The sequence below is a fragment of the Marmota marmota genome, unplaced genomic scaffold, assembly GCF_001458135.2.
Source record: "Marmota marmota marmota unplaced genomic scaffold, marMar, whole genome shotgun sequence".
Taxonomy (NCBI): domain Eukaryota; kingdom Metazoa; phylum Chordata; class Mammalia; order Rodentia; family Sciuridae; genus Marmota; species Marmota marmota.
The window spans coordinates 70,378,586-70,402,222 of NW_026000026.1; the positions used below are offsets into that span (position 1 = coordinate 70,378,586).

The window sequence follows — 23,637 nt, forward strand, 5'->3', positions numbered from 1 at the left end:
CTGTGGAACCAACCCAGATGCCCTTCAATAGATGAATGGATAAAAAAAATGTGGCATTTATACACCATGGAGTATTACGCAGCACTAAAAAATGACAAAATCATGGAATTTGCAGGGAAATGGATGGCATTAGAGCAGATTATGATAAGTGAAGCTAGCCAAACCCTAAAAAACAAATACCAAATGTCTTCTTTGATATAATGAGAGCAACTAAGAACAGAGCAGGGAGGAAGAGTAGGAGGAAAAGACTAACATTAAACAGAGACATGAGGTGGGAGGGAAAGGGAGAGAAAAGGGAAATTGCATGGAAATGGAAAGAGACCCTCATTGTTACACAAAATTACACAGAAGAGGTTGTGAGGGGAATGGGGAAAAAAAAACAAGGAGAGAAATGAATTGTAGTAGATGGGGTAGAGAGAGACGATGGGAGGGGAGGGGAGGGGAGATAATAGAGGATAGGAAAGGTAGCAGAATACAACAGTCACGAATATGGCATCATGTAAAAATGTGGATGTGCAACCGATGTGATTCTGCAATCTGTAATTGGGGTAAAAATGGTAGTTCATAACCCACTTGAATCTAATGTATGAAATATGATATGTCAAGAGCTTTGTAATGTTTTGAACAACCAATTAAAAAAAAAAAAAAGGTTGTCTGTGGGCACACCCTGATTCCACGGTGCTCAATATCATTTGAAGGCCCTTTGACAAAGAGCAATTTTATCTGGCCATTATGTGTGCACATATGTGACATGTGTATACACCTGCACACTAGGAACAGTTAGGGAGGTACAGAGTCAATACTTAGAACATCAAGAATAAATAATGAATATCAGATTATAGCACTAAAACTTGCCTCTCTGCATAGAAATATTCTTACCTTGCATCAGGTTCCTCTTTGCATAAAACACTGACATTTTCATGGTGTTTGGGAGTCTGCTGTTGGCTTCCAAAAGCTCTGGCACCATACCATGCTGTCACTGTAACAGCTCTCCAGTGAGCTATCAAAAACCCAGCTAGAACATTTTCAATACAGCAGTTTGCTTGCCACCAAAACACTAAATTGCAATCTTTTATATTTATCTCTATTTAAATTTTAGTGATGCTGCATAAATGTTAACATGGTCTTACACTAATACAATCACAGAAAAGTCTTAATAATATACTGGCACAGTCTCTGAATGAGTTATGATCTGCTAAGGAGGCCCGTTGCATGCTTCTCAAGTAAGTTAGTCCTTCATAACTAGGATGTGATATGAAGATACTATATAGTTTCCTCCATGGAATGTACTTCTAAAAGCAATGGCTAGGGACATATTTGGTAATCTGTTCATAGGTGTATGAAATAGAAAGGCCAGTGGTCCATTTTCAAAGGAGTATTTAGCTTTAAATATAAAATTACTTGGGATGTAAGAAAGGCAGATGGATAGGGGAATAGAATGAAAAGTTACAAGCAGTTAATGGGAATATAAAAATTCACAGCCCCTTGCCCCTCCCAGCTCTCCCGTAAGGGCCACTCCCAGCTCTCCTGTGAGAGCGATAGCCAGACCGAAGGAATCAGGAGTGGCGCGGGACTCGCGGCGCGGAACTCCCGGCTACCGCTCCCACCAGTGCTGACAACTGAGGTCTCTTGCACCAGATACCGGGGGCGTGGCTACCGGAGGGCAAGCAGATTCGCTGGGGGTTCTCAGCCCCAGGCTCTACAAACTTAGGGTCTGAGGGAGGCAAACAGGGAGAGTGTGCCCAGGCGTTCATGAAAATAGGGCTCCCAGGAGCAGCAGACCTGGCGTGTAGCCAGTATTGTGGTGAGCATCACAGGTGAGCGGGGCCTGGCTTGAGGAAACACAAGAGAAGGCCCTAGACACTCAGGATTGGAGACCCGCCCAGTCTGGGAGGAAGAGCTGCTGCACAGTGATTGGTTCCCACCTATTGAGAGGAGAAGCTTGGCCCAGTGGGCACAGCTCCACCTACTGGAAGAGAAGTTAATCAAACTCTATGACTGCATTTATTATTATTTTTTTTTCTTTTTCTTTCATTTTCTTTTTTTTTTTGTTGTTGTTCTTTAACTTTTTCTTTTTAATGTTTTTAATTTTTTTTAAATTTTTTAGTTTTATTATTATTATTATTATTTTTAATTTTAATTTTCATTTTTTATCATTATTATTTTTGTAAAAAAATTTTTTTTCTTTCTTTCTTTATTTTCTATTTTTTTGTTTCTTTTGTCTTTTCATTTCTTTTCAATTTTTTTCGCGCTTCCTTGAATTCTACCTGCCTACTCTCATTCTCTTTAGTGACTTCTTCCCTTCCCTTCTAATATCTTTCCTCCCAAGCATCAAATAAATTTATAAGAGTAAACAGTAACTCAGCAGTCAAACAGAACAAGAAGTAACATGAGCAGCATAAAAAAGCAAGGAAGAAAAGGAGTACAAACAATGAAGGACAGCCTAAATATTCAGGAGGACCTAGAGTCAGCAGAAAAATGGTCATATAAAGAACTCAAGGAATACCTTAGACAGATGGAATGGAACCTTAAAGAAGATACGAGACAGCAAATCCAAACAGTGAAAGAACACTTTGAAAATGAATTACATAGACAGATAAAAGAAGAAGTTAAGCATCTTTATCAGGAGATTGAGATTATAAAAAAAAACCAAACAATAATTCTAGAAATGAAGGAAACGATAAACCAAATTAAAAACTCAATTGAGAGTATCACTAACAGAGTGGAGCAAGTAGAAGCCAGAACATCAGATAATGAAGACAAAATATATCATCTTGAAAAGAGCCTAGCCAACTCAGAAAGGCTGGTTAAAAACCACGAGAAAAACATCCAAGAGATATGGGATAACATAAAGAAACCAAACCTACGAGTCATCGGGATAGAAGAAGGTACAGAGATTCAAACCAAGGGAATGAGTAACCTGCTGAAAGAAATAATTACAGAAAACTTTCCAGAAATAAAAAAGGAAACGGATATACAAATTGTAGATGCATACAGGACACCGAGCACACAAAATCACAGTAGACCAACGCCAAGACACATTGTTATGAAGATATCCAATATACAGAACAAAGAGAAAATACTAAAAGCTACAAGAGAAAGGAGGCAGATTACATTCAGGGGTAAACCAATAAGGTTAACAACGGATTTTTCATCACAGACGCTGAAAGCGAGAAGATCCTGGAACAACGTATTTCAAACACTGAAAGACAATGGATGCCAACCAAGAATTCTGTATCCAGCAAAATTAAGCTTCAGGTACGATAACGAAATAAAAATCTTTCATGATAAACAAAAGCTAAAAGAATTTGCAGCCAGAAAACCAGCATTGCAAAGCATCTTGAGCAAAACACTACACGAGGAAGAAATGAAAAACAATAACCAAAACCATCAGTGGGAAGTGCCTCTATAAAGACAGAGGGCGGGGGGAAAGCTAACCATGGAGAAACAAACTAAATTAAAAAAAAAAAAAAAAAAAGAAGATAAATAATCAAACATGGCTGGAAGTACAAACCATATATCAATAGTAACTCTAAACGTTAATGGCTTAAACTCTCCAATAAAGCGACATAGGCTGGTAACATGGATTAAAAAAACAAATCCAACAATATGCTGCCTCCAGGAGACACATCTGATTGGAAAAGACATACACAGGCTGAAGGTGAAAGGTTGGGAAAAAATATACCATGCACACGGTCCTCGTAAGCAAGCAGGGGTGGCCATCCTCATATCGAATAAAATTGACTTCAAGACTAAATTAATCAAAAGGGATAAGGAAGGACATTATATACTGTTAAAAGGAACCATTCACCAACAAGACATAACAATTATCAATATTTATGCACCAAATAATGGTGCTGCGACGTTCATAAAACAAATTCTCCTCAAGTTCAAGAATCAAATAGACCACAACACAATAATTATGGGTGACTTCAACACACCTCTCTCACAATTGGACAGATCCTCCAAACAAAAGCTGAATAAAGAAACTATAGAACTCAATATCACAATCAACAACCTAGACTTAACTGACATATATAGAATATATCAACCATCATCAAGTGGATATACTTTTTTCTCAGCAGCACATGGATCCTCCTCAAAAATAGACCATATATTATGCCATAGGGCAACCCTCAGTAAATATACAGGGGTGGAGATAATACCATGCATTTTATCTGATCATAATGGAATGAAACTGGAAATCAATGATAAAAGAAGGAAGGAAAAATCCTACATCACATGGAAAATGAACAATATGTTACTGAATGATCAATGGGTTACAGAAGACATAAAGGAGGAAATCAAAAAATTCTTAGAGATAAATGAAAATACAGACACAACATATCGGAATCTATGGGACACAATGAAAGCAGTTTTAAGAGGGAAATTCATCGCTTGGAGGTCATTCCTCAAAAAAAGGAAAAACCAACAAATAAATGAGCTCACACTTCATCTCAAAGCCCTAGAAAAGGAAGAGCAAAACAACAGCAAATGTAGCAGAAGGCAAGAAATAATTAAAATCAGAGCGGAAATCAACGAAATTGAAACAAAAGAAACTATTGAAAAAATTAACAAAACTAAAAGTTGGTTCTTTGAAAAAATAAATAAGATCGACAGACCCTTAGCCATGCTAACGAAGAGAAGAAGAGAGAGAACTCAAATCACTAACATACGGGATGAAAAAGGCAATATCACAACAGACACTACAGAAATACAGAAGACAATTAGAAATTATTTTGAAAACCTATATTCCAATAAAATAGAAGATAGTGAAGACATCGATAAATTCCTTAAGTCATATGATTTGCCCAGACTGAGTCAGGAGGATACTCACAACTTAAACAGACCAATAACAATAGATGAAATAGAAGAAGCAATCAAAAGACTTCCAACCAAGAAAAGCCCAGGACCGGATGGGTATACAGCGGAGTTTTACAAAACCTTTAAGGAAGAATTAATACCAATACTTTTCAAGTTATTTCAGGAAATAGAAAAAGAAGGAGCTCTGCCAAATTCATTCTATGAGGCCAACATCACCCTGATTCCGAAACCAGACAAAGACACCTCAAAGAAAGAAAACTACAGACCAATATCTCTGATGAACCTAGATGCAAAAATCCTCAATAAAATTCTGGCGAATCGGATACAAAGGCACATCAAAAAAATTGTGCACCATGATCAAGTAGGATTCATCCCTGGGATGCAAGGATGGTTCAATATACGGAAATCAATAAATGTTATTCACCACATCAATAGACTTAAAAATAAGAACCATATGATCATCTCAATAGACGCAGAAAAAGCATTCGACAAAGTACAGCATCCCTTTATGTTCAAAACATTAGAAAAACTAGGGATAACAGGAACTTACCTCGACATTGTAAAAGCTATCTATGCTAAGCCTCAGGCTAGCATCATTCTCAATGGAGAAAAATTGAAGGCATTCCCCCTAAAATCTGGAACAAGACAGGGATGCCCTCTATCACCACTTCTATTCAATATAGTTCTCGAAACACTGGCCAGAGCAATTAGACAGACGAAAGAAATTAAAGGCATAAAAATAGGAAAGGAAGAACTTAAATTATCACTATTTGCAGATGACATGATTCTATACCTAGAAGACCCAAAAGGGTCTACAAAAAAACTACTAGAACTAATAAATGAATTCAGCAAAGTGGCAGGATATAAAATCAACACGCATAAATCAAAGGCATTTCTGTATATCAGCGACAAAACTTCTGAAACGGAAATGAGGAAAAACACTCCATTCACAATATCCTCAAAAAAAATAAAATACTTGGGAATCAACCTAACAAAAGAGGTGAAAGATTTATATAATGAAAACTACAAAACCCTAAAAAGAGAAGTAGAAGAAGATCTTAGAAGATGGAAAAATATACCCTGTTCATGGATAGGCAGAACTAACATCATCAAAATGGCGATATTACCAAAAGTTCTCTATAGGTTTAATGCAATGCCAATCAAAATCCCAACGGCATTTCTTGTAGAAATGGATAAAGCAATCATGAAATTCATATGGAAAAATAAAAGACCCAGAATAGCAAAAGCAATTCTAAGCAGGAAGTGCGAATCAGGCGGTATAGCGATACCAGACTTAAAACTATATTACAGAGCAATAGTAACAAAAACAGCATGGTACTGGTACCAAAACAGGAGGGTGGACCAATGGTACAGAATAGAGGACACAGAGACTAATCCACAAAGCTACAACTATCTTATATTTGATAAAGGAGCTAAAAGCATGCAATGGAGGGAGGATAGCATCTTCAACAAATGGTGCTGGGAAAACTGGAAATCCATATGCAACAAAATGAAACTGAATCCCCTCCTCTCGCCATGCACAAAAGTTAACTCAAAGTGGATCAAGGAGCTAGATATCAAATCAGAGACTCTGCGTCTGATAGAAGAAAAAGTTGGCTCCGATCTACATATTGTAGGGTCGGGCTCCAAATTCCTTAATAGGACACCCATAGCACAAAAGTTGATAACAAAAATCAACAAATGGGACTTACTTAAACTGAAAAGTTTTCTCTCAGCAAGAGAAACAATAAAAGAGGTAAATAGGGAGCCTACATCATGGGAACAAATTTTTACTCCTCACACTTCAGATAGAGCCCTAATATCCAGAGTATACAAAGAACTCAAAAAATTAAACAATAAGAAAACAAATAACCCAATCAACAAATGGGCCAAAGACCTGAACAGACACTTCTCAGAGGAGGACATACAATCAATCAACAAGTACATGAAAAAATGCTCACCATCTCTAGCAGTCAGAGAAATGCAAATCAAAACCACCCTAAGATACCATCTCACTCCAGTAAGATTGGCAGCCATTATGAAGTCAAACAACAACAAGTGCTGGAGAGGATGTGGGGAAAAGGGTACTCTTGTACATTGCTGGTGGGACTGCAAACTGGTGCGGCCAATCTGGAAAGCAGTATGGAGATTCCTGGGAAAGCTGGGAATGGAACCACCATTTGACCCAGCTATTGCCCTTCTTGGACTTTTCCCTGAAGACCTTAAAAGAGCGTACTACAGGGATACTGCTACATCGATGTTCATAGCAGCACAATTCACAATTGCTAGACTGTGGAACCAACCCAGATGCCCTTCAATAGATGAATGGATAAAAAAAATGTGGCATTTATACACCATGGAGTATTACGCAGCACTAAAAAATGACAAAATCATAGAATTTGCAGGGAAATGGATGGCACTAGAGCAGATTATGCTTAGTGAAGCTAGCCAATCCCTAAAAAACAAATACCAAATGTCTTCTTTGATATAATGAGAGCAACTAAGAACAGAGCAGGGAGGAAGAGCAGGAACAAAAGATTAACATTAAACAGATACATGAGGTGGGAGGGAAAGGGAGAGAAAATGGAAATTGCATGGTAATGGAGGGAGACCCTCATTGTTATACAAAATTACATATAAGAGGTTGTGAGGGGAATGGGAAAATAAACAAGGAGAGAAATTAATTACAGTAGATGGGGTAGAGAGAGAAGATGGGAGGGGAGGGGAGGGGGGATAGTAGAGGATAGGAAAGGTAGCAGAATACAACAGTTACTAATAGGGCATTATGTAAAAATGTGGATGTGTAACCGATGTGATTCTGCAATCTGTATTTGGGGTAAAATTGGGAGTTCATAACCAACTTGAATCTAATGTATGAAATATGATATGTCAATAGCTTTGTAATGTTTTGAACAACCAATAAAAATAAATAAATAAATTAATTAATTAATTTAAAAAAAAATTTCACAGCCTCTTGACGAACAGAAGGTGAGAAGGAAGGGCACTCCCGCACCTGACCAAAAGAAATAAACTGGGTAAGTACCAAAAGACATTCAATGCAAAAGGGCCTTCCTGCCACAAGAGAAAAAAAAAAAAGAGGCAGGGACATCTAAAAGTATATTTCTTTAAGTAACCCAATAGGAGACAGTAAAACATAGATGATATTCAGAAAGCCTCTTCAGAGCTCTTCAGAGAACATCTCATTTCCAAACCATAAACACTGTACACCCCTTGGTACTCAGCCAATGAGGAAACTGGAAGAGACCTTGCGCTCAAAGGGATAAAACAATGGTTGTGCCCAATCTGGGGGTATCTGCTTCCCTCAGATACCCAATCTTATAAGACCATTATTAAAGTCTTGCTTTTTGCTATACAGTGTGTCTCTTAATCCATTCTTTGGGTTTGGACAGGTGAGCATGTTTCTCAAAATATTGAAGGTAAAAATAAAATATTTGAGCTAAGGCAAAGATTTCTGTGTTAATCAGCTTTTTGTTCCTGTGACTAAATACCCGACAAGAACAACTTAGAGGAAGAAAATTTTGAGCTCATAATTGAGTTTCAGTATATGGTCAGCTGATTCCATTGCTCTAGGCCGGAGGTGAGGCAGATCATCTTAGTAGAAGGGCATGCCAGAGGGAAGCTCCTCAGCTCACAGTAGCCAGGCAGCAGAGAGAGAGAGCGCCAGAAGTCAGAGACAAAATATAATCCTGAAGGGCATGCCCCCAGTGACCTACTTACTCCAGCCATACCACACCTGACTATAGTTACCCCCCATAATCCACTGAAATTATTAATCGATATCAAAAGGATTAATCCACTGATTAGATTACAATTCTCATAATCTGATCATTTTACATCCTAACATTTCTTCATTGGCACATGAGCTCTTCAGAGAACATTTCATATCCAAACCATAACAATTTCTGAAAAGGGTATGGACAGAGAGGTTAATGTTTGACCTCTCTTCATTTCTGGCTGGAGAAGCAAAAATAAATTCTCAAGTCTGTAAAGCCTTATGAGAATAAGACCCTGCACTTTCCCTAGGGTTGAAACTGCAACTTCCAAAACAAACTCAGATTGTCTACCTTTCGAATGGCTGCACAAAAGGAGATTTCCCTGGGAAACTCTGGCTCTGGAAGGTGAGACCAAGGGAGACGAAACTTCTCTGGAGGCCAGAGCCTTGACTGTCCATAAAAAAACAGGACCTGAAACTAAGGCAGGCAGTGATAAAGGAAACAAAGATCTACAGTGCTTTCAGCCCCTCGTCAAGGAACAATTCTTTGGGCCTTCTTGGCTCTGTCCTTCGTTTTACTATGAAAAGATGCTGAACTATTTCAGCATGAGAAAGCATCAGATTGATATTCTGATTAAATAAAGACAGCATAGATAAAAGGCAAAGGAAATCCTTTCAAAACAAAGCCTATAATGGTAAAATGTTCAGAGTAACATTTCTTCTACAACATCACAACGCCTAATCTAAACAAGGTAAACCTAATAACTACCACTCATGCCCTTGCGGCAAGAATCGGAATATTTCTTCCTTTTTTAGAGATACAAATGATCCTAGAAGCAGATTTTTAACAATGGAACTATAGAGCTCCAACAGACCAACTGCACCATGAAGATATCCTGACCTTTTTTAGGATAAGCATAATGATGTGATGCCCACATCTTTCTGCATTCATTCTTTCAAGGTGTTGTTTCCTTCTCCTTTTGCCTGATCAGTCTTCTATCATAAGCCAGGCTATTTGAAATTCTAAAGAACTACCAACCCAATAACCTGACTGCATGTTGATTGGTTCCAGACAACTAGAAGACACATTCCCCTCAAAAGGCCTTCCTTGGTCAGGTTCATCATTTATTCATCACTAGATGTGGCTTTACTGCCAAAGGGATCAACTCTTGGAGTTCATTCCCCTCCATACTGTCTGTGGTGAATCTCACTTTTTATTTGCTTTTACTAAAACAGAGAATGTGACCTAAGATCTACTGATAAATGGTGTGTGTATTTATCCCCCCACTAAAAATTCTGATTTCACTGTATCACACTGAAACATGAGTAGAGATGTGCATAAGTGCAAAAGTAACCTTTAAGGCAATAAGGCCAAACGATTCTGCCATTGGGATGTCCATCCACACTTACCTGGAAAAGGCAGCCCCCAAAACAAATGCAGCATACTCCTTCACCAGGGGCTCTGTGCTATTCAGCCCATTGATTACCACTTGAAGGCCACCGAAAGACAGTAGGTCCTGTGCATTATCCATCTGCAACAAAGGTATTACTTAGTACAGAACAGACATCCAAGAAGGAAGAGCTCTTCTGAAGGCCTTTCTTTTGGTGTCTATCCAAAAACAAGTTTAAAACCAAGTAAAAAACAATAGTGGCCTTTTTAATAAAGTAGGAAAAACACATGTAAAAACAAAATAATTTTTAAAATAATCTCAAATTTGAGAACTCCTAATTCATCTAACACAATTCATGAGTACCTGCGTGGGAACCAGGGGAAATGGCACCTAGCTATTGCTTATGCCAAACATATCTTGGAAAATTATAATACCATAATGAGTCACAAGGCTTAATCCAAACACACAAGCTGTTAACACAAAGAATCTGGCATCATGAGCATCACTAAATGGTGCCATACTATCTGCTGATGTCCAACCCCAATGAGTGCAGTGGAGGCAACAATTAAAAAAAAAAAGGCACTGATTTTAATTAGAAGCCAGGGACTATAAACGGAGTGCTATTGTTGGTGAGGGAGAGCTACACTGAAGACGTTCATAATAAAAGTCACTCTCCCAAAGGCTTTAGTCTAGGCCTGCATTACTAGGTAGTGGCTATGTGTAGTGCAGAATATTTCCATCATCATGTAACTCTAATAAGCTGAGTGACTAATATATTTAAATAATGAATCCAAGTGATTTTAAAGTGGTCTCATTACAAAGAAATCAATATTAAATAATTACTAACTTCTTATCGTATATCTCTAGTTTGACTTAAAATGGTCAGGCTGATTTTTGTGGCACTTAAGACTATTATTTTAAACTAGTACTAAATTAACATTTTAATAACTAACTTTCTAAATCCTATATTTACATTCATATGTGAAAAAAAAATCAGAATCAATCTCCCCCCTCCCCCACTCTCCATGCATACTTTGTTGCTACAAAGTCTGTCTCATACTCACTCACTGATACTTCTCTACAGATCATCAGGAAACTAGGGCCCAACAACAACATGAGGGCTTTCCACCTTTTTCCTCTAGATTCTATAGAGCCATTTCCTACCTGATTGTGTCCTTGCCTTTTCCTCCAAACTAGCAGTGGGCTCTGACAGAGAAATCAAGCATGAAACACAGTATATGTCCCTGTCAATGTTTTTAGGTGGGCTTAGCCTATTTTTACCACTTGGAAGATAATTTTAAACATTTTGATAGAATCTCCACATGAATAGAGGCTTTGTTTGTTCATCCACTGTTGCAGTTCCAATGACTAGAATAGTGTTCAACATACAGTTAGGTATTCAATAAATAATCACTGAACCAATAAATTTGAATTTGATCAGGAAAAAAATGTTCCTGAAATAAAATTCCACTGTGAATTTCAAAAGCCATCTGGGGTATCTGTGCTAAGTGGTACCCTAGACCTGAAACAATGGCCAATCTAGGCTGCAAAGTGAGCATGAAGTCTGGTCTGCCATGCAGTCCCAGGCCAGGGCCAGGATTTTTCTGCCCCAATCTGTCCTCGAGAACAGGAATGACTATTGAGCTAAAGCCTGGCAAACAAGGAAGATTCAAATTGAGTGCTTTGCTGACATTAAATGCCTTCTTTACTCACATGCAATGATTTTAAAATACATGAATTCGCTGCCTGTTCTTTGATCCTTCTTGCTGTAGGTTTTCCAGATATTAAACCATGGCTCAGAATCCTATCATCTCATTCCTGGGATGGCCACTTATCAAAGCTAGTATGAGTTCCTGGCAAGGCAGCTACCACTCTGTTGCCCCAAAGCAACACAGCCCAGAATCACAGAGGTTCTGTTCTACCAATTTATCCATATTACTACAACAATAATGAAGTGTAATATAAATGATGACATTTATATAAGCACTTTAGCCTTTTAAAGTGTTTCATCATTTTTTATTTTACTGGCAGCGAAGAAGAACAGTGTCGTTATGCCCACTTCACAACAAAAGGTGGGTCCTCCCCAGATTCACACAGAAGATGGCATGAGCAGAGCCCATGTGCTCCAGCTCCCCATCTGCATCTGGAGCCAGAACTTTTCTCAAGATGGGGTCAGACAGGTGGATAGGAATATAAGGAGGGAGTGCATTACAAAGGGGACAAAGGAACTTATACGAACACTCAGGAAGAAAGAACAGAACCAGAGCAAGGATAAGATAATAAGAGAATAGGAAAAAGAGAAAGTGAGAAATGGAAGTAAAGAACTGAGGAGTCCCACAAGGAAAAACAAATATATTGCCCTAGTTTAGATAAGATAGACAAAGGCTGTTCCTCATAAATAACTTGAAAATTGTTACGACACACAAGGTTTTGCTTTTCACATATGCTATTTTAATAATTTAAATATGGCTGTGAGGAATCCTTGGGAAGACCCAGTTCAGGTCCTTGAAGCCTATGGTTCCTTGAGCTTCCATTCAGAAATTCTGGAATGGGAAGAGACAGAAAAGTTCCTGGCTAGAAAAGTCCTCACTTCCTCAAAGCCAGCACTACATCACCTCAACTCCCCATCACAACTAGAAATCAGGGCTGAGAGGAGTCTTCTGGAATCTCTCTGTAAAATTATAATTTAACATTGTTTCATGGAAGCCTGATGGGCCAGTCCAAGCCAAGGACTTTAGACTTCCAATCAAAATGAATATTTATGACTCAGAATATTTATGAACCTCTGCCAACAGAAAGAGTTTGGCCTTGACCAGAGGAATAGTTCCCACTATGACTTTAGGCTAAATTTGGTAATGTTCATTCCCTCTAGTGACCTTTGAAAGTAGAATGGGATATATCACCCTAGGAGTGATGATGCCAGGTGACTAGAGGACCTGCAGAAAGAAAAAAAAAAAAACTTTATTGGGGCACTTCTAGCCAAGCCTCTTGAGTACTTATTCATACCTAGATAAGTTCCCATTCATTTTGGTCTTTCCTATGCAACTAAACCAATAACCTAGGGCTGGGGTTGTAGCTCAGTGGCAGAGCACTTGGCTAGCATGTGTGAGGTACTGGGTTCAACCTCAGCACCACATAAATATAAAAAACAAATAAAATAAAGGCATTCTGTCCATCTACAACTACAATTTTTTTTTTTTTAAATAACCTATAGGGGCTAGGATTGTGGCTCAGCCTAGCACGTGCAAGGCCCTGGGTTCCATCCTCAGCACCACATAAAAGCAAATAAACAAAATAAAGGTATTTTGTCCAACTACTTCTAAAAAAATAAGTATTTAAAAAAAATAACCTATAGAAATCTGATATCTAAACATCCATCCAAGTATGCTGAAATAAAAAATAAAGAAAAGCTATAACATCAGAGCAGGACTGAACTAGACAGTAACCCCTAAGATTCTTAATCCTTTGCCTCTAACCGAAAAACTGTGGGAGTTTTTGTTTCTTACCCTAGAGAGAAAACTGGAAAGGGGAAAGAGAATTTAGGTGTGTTCCCTGCCTCCTGCCTCCTGCCTCCCGCCCCCCGCCCCAGAGGAACACAGTCCTACTTTTGAGACCTAAGAAAGAGTTATGAGCAGAGAAAGAAGGTGAATAAGCTGCTTCATAATTCCTGCAGATACAGTGCACACTCACCCTCTTTCACCACAGAAGTTGGCAAAAATCCCAAACAAAGAAAAACTCTCTTTAGTTTATAAAGAACAAAGATACAGGCTGGGGATGTTGCTCAGTGGTAGAGCACTTGCCTGTCATGTACAAGACCCCAGGTTCAATACCCAGCACCACAAAAAAACAAAACCAAAGATGCTGTAGTACATGGGAGGACACTGAAGATCTATATGGATCTCAAGATTTTGACTACTATTACATAGCCCCCTGGGCCACCATTGTTACTAGTCTGGGTTACTCACAAGAGCCTCCTACCTGGTCTCTGCTTCTACTCATTCCCCTTACCTTCAGTCCAATTCTCAACATGGCAGCTGGAGGGGTCCTTTTAAAAGTAAGTCAGATTTTTCAAGTTTCACTCTTTGTCATGGTCTACAGTTAAGTCCTCCATATTCTTCCTCCCACTATCTCTGAGCTTCATCTGCTTCTCCTCTCCCCCTTTGCCCTACTCCAAGTATACTGACCTCAAACATACGAGGCATCTCCCACCTCAGGACTTCTGTACTTGTTGCTCCTCCTGCCTGAGATAATCATTCTCAACATAGCCAAATTCCTTCCCTACTCTCCTTTTTACTTCTCTATACCATTTATCACCTTCAACATATTGTGGTGGGGTACCAGAGATTGAACTCAGGGGCACTTGACCACTGAGCCACATCTCCAGCCCTTTTTTGTATTTTTAAAATTTATTTATTTATTTTAATTTGTTATATATAATGGCAGAATGCAACTCAATTCATATTACACATATAGAACACAATTTTTCATGTCTCTGGTTGTACATAAAGCAGATTCACACCATTCATGTCTTATACATGTACTTAGGGTAATGATGACCATCTCATTCCACCCTTCTCTGTATTTTATTTAGAGACAGGGTATCACTGATTTTCTTAGTGCCTCACCATTGCTGAGGCTGGCTTTGAACTTGAGACCCTCCTGCCTCAGCCTCCTGAGCTGCTGGGATTATAGGTGTGCACCACTATGCCAGGCCTCAATATATTATTTATAATTTACTTATTTGGTAACTGCCTCTGCTAGAAAGTAAACTCCAATTTTGTTCACAAATGTATCTCAAGTGCCTGGGACTTAAAGTTAGCATTCAATAAACTCATTTCTTGAATAAATGAATGGTTTCTCTTTGCTCCTTCTCTTTACCTCCACACATTCCCTTTTGAGCTTCATTCAAAAGGTACCAATCCAGGATATGGTGGCAAACATCTGTAATCCTGTGACTTGGGGGTCTGAAGCAGGAGGACTGCAAGTTTGAAACCAGATTCAACAACTTAGCAAGGCCCTAACCAACTCAGTGAGATCCTGTCTCAATATGAAAAATAAAAAGACTTAGGGATGTGGCTCAGTGGTTAAGCATCCCTGAGTTCAATTGAAGAAGAAGAAGAAGAAGGACGGAAGGACGGACGGAAGGACGGAAGGAAGGAAGGAGAGAAAACATACCAGTTTCCTATGATAAGCACAGTCATCAGATTAGTGTAGGGTCAGATTAGAGGTTGAAGGAAATCTTGTGTTGCTTTCCCAGCTCTAGCCTTATTAGCTGGATGATATTGAGCCATCACATTATCTCTCTCTGCTTCATTTTTCTCACATTAAAATTGTATTAGCTGGGTGCAATGGTGCATTCCTGTAGTCCCACCTGTTGAGTGAGGCAGGAAGATGATGTGGGCCTAGGAGTTTGAGACTAGCCTGGGCAGCATAGTAAGATCCCACCCCCCACCCCAAAAAAAGCAAAATAATGGGATAAATAGTGATGGCTACTATAAGGCAAGCTGTGGAAATCAATGAATTAATATACACAAAACACTTGAAGCAGAGTCTAGTATATAATAATCTCAATAAATATTAGCTATAGAAGTCTGAGCAGTTACTTTTCCATGATGAACTCTCAAATTGTTTTAAGGATTAAGGCTAAAATTATTAAGAGCAGAATATTCCTAAACTTAACTCTCTGACTCCCCAGTTCCCACTATTTATGCTAGCCTCCCCCTGGCCACTATGCTCCAGGCACACCAATCATTCCCAGGTTCAACCTCACCATGTTCTTCTCTGCCCCAGAATCTTTGTACATGTTGCTTACTCTGTCTGGAATGCTCTAATCCAAGGCAAACTTTCTAAAATTAAATATTTTTTATTTTGTGAGGCATACAGTTTCTGTTACAATTACTCAACTCTGCCATTATAGCATGAAAACAGTCTTAAATAATACACCAACAGTGGTGGGTGTGTCCCAATAACACTTCATTTACAAATACAGACATCAAGTCCGATTTGGCCCATGGGTGGTAGTTTGCCATCCCCTATTCTAAAGCCTCCTCTTTACCTAGAAAACTTCTAATAATGCTTGAATGCACAGCCAGCACATCCTTGAGAAACCTCTCTTTATTGCCCCTGACTAGGTATTAAGTTCAACTATGATATATTCCCACATCACCTTCTAGAGTCTATCATGATCTTAAATTACCTCATTATTTCATTGTTAAAGTGTTCATTTGCTCACTATTTGACTGTTTATCCTTCCAGACTATAAGCTACATGGGATAGGAACTACAGAAATTTTACCTCTGTTGTATCCTCAGTGTTGAAAAAATAAAGGAGGTAACAGTATAAATGAAAAAGAGCTTGGTCTAGTCTCTAAGAATATATCTAACTACAAGAAACATTGGCTAGATTGAAAACAGTCTATGCCCTGGAAGAGAAGTAAAGATGCTGATGCCATTTCCTCAGGGGCTTATGGCCAGAGGTTATCTTTGGAGCTATTAATTAAAAATTAGACTTATGGACATGGAAATACAATACCTGATGGACATAGTACTCAAGATCAAAGAGTGCAGCAATTTTCTCTTCCAGGCTGGAGCTGGAACTGTTGAATTTGTTGATCAGACGGACCATGATCTGCATGTCAGTTTCAATGACAATATTCAGCTCATCAAACTCCTTCTTCAGTTCCTCAATGGGGCGGAAGAATCGCTTTACCTCAGCCTGTCTTGCCTGAGGACAGCAACAAATAGATGATCAATTTAACTGATTGGAGACACCTCCCAAAGACTTCTATGGTCTACTATGGATGCCCACCTTTACAGAACTGCTGTCCTAATATTTATAATCTTCTCTAATCTGTACTTTCAAAAATCCTAATTCTTCCTAAGGTACCAGAGAAAAAGAACCCCCAGAGTCTACCCATATAGGCCTTTGCTCTAAAAGACATTCAAGAAGAATGAAAAGTCTTCCTGTTGTAATTGTAACAAAGTCGAGAAAGAAACACAAGCTTACCTTCAAAAACTAACCTCATATGGTCTGGTTGAGGTCTCAGAAAAAAATAACACATACCATGGTTCCCCTCTTCCCACAATCAGAGACAATCTTGGCTTTGCCCTATCCAACCCAGCAACATTTTAGGGAAACCCGGATGTAGAAAACTACAGGCAAACACTGTCAGTGCAGGAGCAATTTGTTGATGAAAATTAAATCACTGTCATTACTGTCAATCTAACCACAGGTGTACAATTCGTTCAACTGTTTGAAATGGCTAAATTACTGAATGTATTATGCTCAAATCTCAATTTTCTCTCAATCCTTGCCCACCCCCCAAAATTTTTAAATGAAATTATGTTAGAGGTGAATAAGACTTTAATTGGATATTTTATGTATGTGGCACTCCATTTTCTTACCAGTTTTAGAGGATAGTCTTTATAAAGACATTTTGAAAGGTCACAGTGGTTTATGTATCTATCTTCCAAGAAGAACTAAAAGGAACGAATATTTATAAAAAGCAGGATGATGAGCAGCTGTCAGCCTCAAATCACCCATTTATTACCAATGGGTTTCTCTCCCCAGCTACAAACACTCCATGGAAATACCAACCAAAGACATAAATCAGCCTCTCTTAAAAACACTGATCTTTAAAAAAAAAAAAAAAAGACTGATCTCCTAGCAGAGCAATCACATCTAGGGGGCACCACACCCTGATTCTCTGAGTTAAACCAACATGAAATGTTCTCTCTGCACCCAGACAGAAGACTCTGGATGGCTGCCAAAGCCAGGCAGACAGGTCTGAGAAAGCTGAATCATTTTCTAGAGCTATGGGATGATAGGCAGGTGGCAATGATAAGAAACTAGTGATCTGTACCTCCTAAGATGATGGTGGGAGGAGGAGGAGGAGGAGGAGAAAAATTTTAATTTGAAGTAATTATAAACTCAGGAAATTACAAAAATAGTACTCTATCCCACTTTCTCCAGGGGTACCACTTATATAGTGATAGTTCAGTATCAAAACCAAGAAAAGGACATAGGTACAATGCCATTAACTAAATTACAGGTCTCAGTCAGATTTTACTACTTTTTACATGGTCTTATTTGCAAGTGTTTATGTGTGATTCTATACACTTTTATTTAAGCTACAAATTTATGAACCCATAGAATGACCAAGCTATGGAACTGTTCCACCACAACTCCAATGTGCAACCTCTTGTCCCTGCTGCCTGCAGCCTTCTGCAGTATGAGGAATGAAGAGGGAGGATTATTTTTACCACTGAGCTATATCCCTAGCCCTTTTTATTTCTTCCTTTGAGACAGGGGCTCACTAAACTGCCCAGGCTGGCATCAAGCTTACAATCCTTCTGCCTCAGCCTCCCAAGACGGTGGAATTATAGGCATGTACCATAGTAGCTGGCTGTGCAAACTCTTTATAGATGTACCTAGTCCTCTCACTATACTTCCTCCCATCTCCATGTCCTGGCAACCACTATTTGTTCTCCATCTCTATAATTCTGACATTTGGAGAATGTTATATAAATGGAACCATACAGTCTGTAACCTTTTAAGACTGTTTTCTTTCATTGAGCACAATACTCTTGAGATTCATTCAAGTTACTGTACATAAATAGTTTACTTCTTTCTATTTTTATTAAGTTGCATTCCATCATATAGATGCTGTTTGTTTAACCATTCACTGCTGAAGAACATCTGAGTTGTTTCTAGACTTGGGCCATTATGAATAAAACTGCTATGCACATTTGTATATAAGTTTTTGTTTAAATATATGTTCTTATTTCTCTAGGATAAGCGGCCAAGAGTACAACTGTTGGGTTATGATAATCATGTTTTGTTTTGTTTTTTATATATTCTTTTTTTTTAAAACTAGGGATTAACTCCAGGGGTGCTTAGCCACTAGGCCACATCCCTACCCCTTTTTATTTTTTTAATTTTTAATTTTTCTTTTGAGAGAGAGACAGAAAGAAAGAATTTTTTAATATTTATTTTTTAGTTTTTGGTGGACACAACATCTTTATTTTATTTTTTATGTGGTGTTGAGGATCGAACCCAGTGCCCCGCACATGCTAGGCGAGCACGCTATCGCTTGAGCCACATCCGCAGCCCCAATTTTTTTTTTTTTTTTAATTTTGAGAAAGAGTCTAAGTCAAACTGTTTTCCAGAATGGCTATACCATTCTACATTCTGACCATGAATGTGTAAAAGATCCAATTTATCCGTATCCTCACCAATATTTAGTATTATCACTTTTTTATTTTATACATTCATTTAAATATGTACTGATAACTCACTACAGATTTAACTTAATGGCTAATGATGTTAAACATCTTTCCATGTGCTTTCCTTCCAGCCATATATTCTCTTTGTTAAAATGTCTGTGTGCCTACCCATTACTTAAGTGTTATTAGTTTTACTATTTGAGAGTTCTTTACATATTCTTTTTTTTTAAAAAACTAGGGATTGAATCCATGGAGTGCTAAACCACTGGGCCACATCCCTACTTCTTTTTAGTGTGTGTGTGTGTGTGTTTTAATTTTGAGAAAGAGTCTCACTAAGTTGCTTAGGTCTTCACTAAGTTGCTGAGTCTGGCTTTGAACTTGTGGTCCTCCTGCCTCAACACCCCTCCTCCCAGTTGCTGGGGTTATAGGCATGTGCCACTGCTCCCAGCAGGAATTCTTTATGTATTTTAAAGCTCTTTGTCAGATACAGATAGTCCTTGCTTTGCATGCATATGCACCAATTTCAAAACATAAAGTTTAAATAATACCAATATCCCAAAATAACTCAAATTTCAGTTACCACAAAATATTAACTACAAGTACCACATAAAGTACAAACTTTGCTGCTAGATTTTCAGTTTGAAAATCACTATATAAGTTTTTTTTTAAATGTCTATCATGAGCAATGATTGATCACATGACTTCATTGCAAATGACTAGTCACTGCACATCTGTTACTCAGTTCACACACTGATGCAAAGTACAGAGTTATGTGGCCTCATCTCTCAATTATGAACCCATGTGACATTCTATAAAGATAGATAATTGAAAGAAAGTTTGCTGCACTTTCATCTTTGCTGGCCAAGAAATGAAAAGTGGTAACTTTGGCAGTAAAATTCAAATTAAACATACAAGGAGTTGTAAAAGAAAGAGAATGGAGGGATGTTGACACTGATGTTGTTTGATAATCTCTAAATATGTAGCCAGAACTTAGCAAAGGTAAACTTCAAAAATAAAACTAATAGTGATAAAAAAGATGATGTGGCACTGGCAAAAAAAAAAAAAAAAAAACAAAAAACCTTCACACTATAGGAACTCACAAATTTCACAACATTGAAAGCACAATGGATAAAATGTTGGAAGCTACCATACTTAGAAAGGAGTATAATAATTCACCAAGCATAGAAAAGATGCTCTCTGTCATATGAGGAAAAGCTAAGCATTGTTCAAACTGCTCTTTGTAAAACAACCCAAAAACTTGACAAAGAAATAAAAACTTTCTCAATGTTTCTAGCGCTTAAAATCACAGTGCATTAAATGAATATTAGTATTGCTACTTCTTCATTTCTGTATATGTTTATAACTGACATACAGTTTTTAGTGTATGGCAAAAAATGTTAAGTCATCAAACAATCATTAATTTTTCCATTGATTACTAAGATTGCTCTACAGAGTTTCAGCTGGCAGTCATTTTGATAGTCCCATGTGATAACAAAGTGAAGACAGCTAGTATGCAATTTCTCAATATTTTCTAGCCAGCAGCTTCTTTTTTCTTTCTTTTGTGACACCCCGCCCCCCACCCCCTGTACCAGGAACACTCAAACATTGAGCCACATCCCCAACACTTTTTATATTTTATTTTGAGACAAGGCCTTGATAATTAGCTGAGGCTGGCCTTGAATTTGTGCCCCAGCCTCTCAGTTGCTGGGATTATAGGCATGTGCCACTGTGCCAGGCAGCAGCTTATCTTTCTGATGATTTAATATGATCATTCACACAGCAAAAGTTTTTAATTTGAAGTCCAATTTATTCATTTTTCTTTTGTGGTCTGTACATTTTTTGTCACTTCTTAAAATCTCTTTACCTGGTCCTGCTTTCCAAAGATTTCTCCTATGTTGAATTTTAAAAGTGTTTTTTTTTTCTTTAAAGTTTTACATTTTACATTTAAATCTATACTTTTGGATGTATTTTGTAATAAGGGGTAGGTTTTCACTGCCAGAAATCAATTGGGTATATTGGTTTGGTTCTATTTCTGGGTTCTCTATTCTGTTACATTGATCTATGGGTTTTTTTGTTTTTGTTTTTTCTCTCTACCAACACACATTGTCTGAATTACCATAGCTATAGAGTAAGTATAAAATCAGGTAGAGTGATATCTCTCACTTACTCTTTCTCAAAATTGTGTTAGCTATTTTATTTCCTTCATCTTTCTATATAAACTTCAGAATAAACTTATCTATCTATATAAAAAAACTTGCTGGGATTTTGATAGAAATTGCATTTAACCTATAGATCAATTTGAGGAGAACTGACATTGTTACTGTGTTGAGTCTTTCAATACATGGACACAGTACATCTCTTTACTTACTTAGAATCTTCTTTAACTTCATCATCTTTCATCAACTCTTCATTTTCAGCACATAAATCCTATAAATGTCTGGTTGCATTTATTCCTAAATATTTCATTTTGGGAGAAACTATTGTAAATAGTATTTATATTTTTTGTCTCAATTTCCACATATTCACTGCTAGTATATAGAAATACAACTGATTTGTGTTGGTTTTGTATCCTGTGTCCCAACTGAACTCATCAATTATAGAATATTGTTCTGTGTTTTTAGAGGTTCTTCGGGATTTATTCATAGGCAATCTATGCCATCTGAAAATAGGGATAGGGATAGTTTTATCTCTTCCTTTCCAACTACATGCCTTTTCTTTCCTTTCCTATCTTACTGCATTGGTTAGGAATATGATGCATGAGTGGTGAGTGAACTATCTTACTTTGTTCCTGATCTCAGTGGCAATGTTGAATATAGATTTTTTTGTAGATGCTCTCAACCGAGTTGAGAAAGGTTTCTATTCCTAGGTTACTGAATTTTTATCAGAATGGCTGTTGAAGTCTATCAAAGGTTCTCTGTGCATCAATAGATACATGATGAGGCGATTTTTCTTCTTAAGCCTGATGATATAGAGGGTTACACTGATTGGTTTTTGTACATTGAAGTCACGTATTCATGTGATAAATCCCACTTGGTTATAATGTATAATGTTTTCATAAATTGCTAGATTTATATTTATTAATGTCTTGATGAGGATTTTTGCAGATATCTTCATGAGGGACATTGGTCTTCAGATTTTTTAAAATATATTTTAGTTATCAGTGTAACATTAGCCTCATAAAATAACAAGTGTTTCAGGGGCTGGAGTTATGGCTCAGTGGTAGAGTGCTTGCCTAGCATGAGCGAGGCCCTGGGTTCGATCCTCAGCACCACATAAAAATAAAATAAAGGAATTATGTCCAACTACAACTAAAAATATTCCTTTTGCTTCCATTTTCTGGAAAAGATGGTGTAGAATTGATGTTAATTATTTTTAAATGTTTCACAGATATCTCCAGTGAAATTATCTGAACTTAGAGACTTTTTTATGGAAGGGTTTTCATTGTAAGTTGAGTTTCTTTAATGATTATAGTTTCAGATTATTTCACATTGAATAAGTTTGGATAGTACATACTTTTAAAAGAACTGGACTGGTTGTCAAATTTATGTGCATAAAGCTATTCATGGCATTCTCTTATTTTCCTTTTAATGTCTATAGGATCTATAGTGATATTCTTGGCCTTATTTCTGATACTGGTAATTCATATCTTATTGCTTTGTCAGTCTTTTTTTAAAACAAACAAACCAGGGATTGAACCCAGGAGTGCTTAAACACTGAGCCACATCCCCAGCCCTTTTTATATTTTTAATTTAGAGACAGGGTCTTGCTAAGTTGTTTAGTGCCTCACTAAATTGCTGAGACTGTCTTTGAACACATAACTCCTGCCTCAGGCTCCAGAGAGCTGGGATTACAGGTATGTGCCACCATGCCCACCTATTTGTCAGTCTTTCTGGAAGTCTATCACCTTGGGTTTTGTTCATTTTCTGTGTTTTTATGTTCTCAATTCCATTGATTTCTGTTCTTTGTTATTTCCTCCTTTCTGCTTGTTATGAGCTTATTTTGATCATCTTTTCCTAGTTTCTTGAGGTGGGACCTTATGTCTCAGCTTTTGGTGCAACAAATTTCCCTTTCAGTTTCAGATATATCCCTTCGCTTTTGATTACAAAAAAAAAAAAAAAAGAGCCATAGAGATTGAACTCAGGGCTTTGCGCATGCTAGGCAAGCACTCTCCCTCTGAATTACATTTTTACTCTATATTATCATTTCATTTAAATATATTGTGATTTGTTTCATAACCCAGGATACAGTTTTGGTAAATATTCCATGGATGCTTGAAAAGAAAGCATTCTGCTGCTGTTGGATGCAATGTTCATATTATTCATCTATTTCACATCCTTACTGATTTGCCCTCTAGTAGTTCTACCAATTCTGAGAAATGAATGTTGAAGTTCCCAAATATAATTGTGAAACTGTCTTTTTCTTCCTTTTAGTTCTGTCAGGTTTTGCTTCATGTACTTTGCTATAC

General features: G+C 37.6%; 1 protein-coding gene across 3 annotated transcripts in view; it reads right to left on the reverse strand.

Moving 5' to 3' along the window:
- The window catches only part of Sil1 (SIL1 nucleotide exchange factor), a 257,124-nt gene that overhangs the window by 66,763 nt on the left and 166,724 nt on the right, over positions 1-23,637 (reverse strand). For all 3 annotated transcript variants that reach the window (XM_048811630.1, XM_048811628.1, XM_048811629.1), the window contains 2 exons: positions 16,480-16,671; positions 9,968-10,089 (listed from right to left, as the gene is read on the reverse strand). In XM_048811630.1, coding sequence (XP_048667587.1) covers positions 9,968-10,089; positions 16,480-16,671 — 314 coding nt within the window. The remainder of the gene's footprint in view (positions 1-9,967; positions 10,090-16,479; positions 16,672-23,637) is intronic.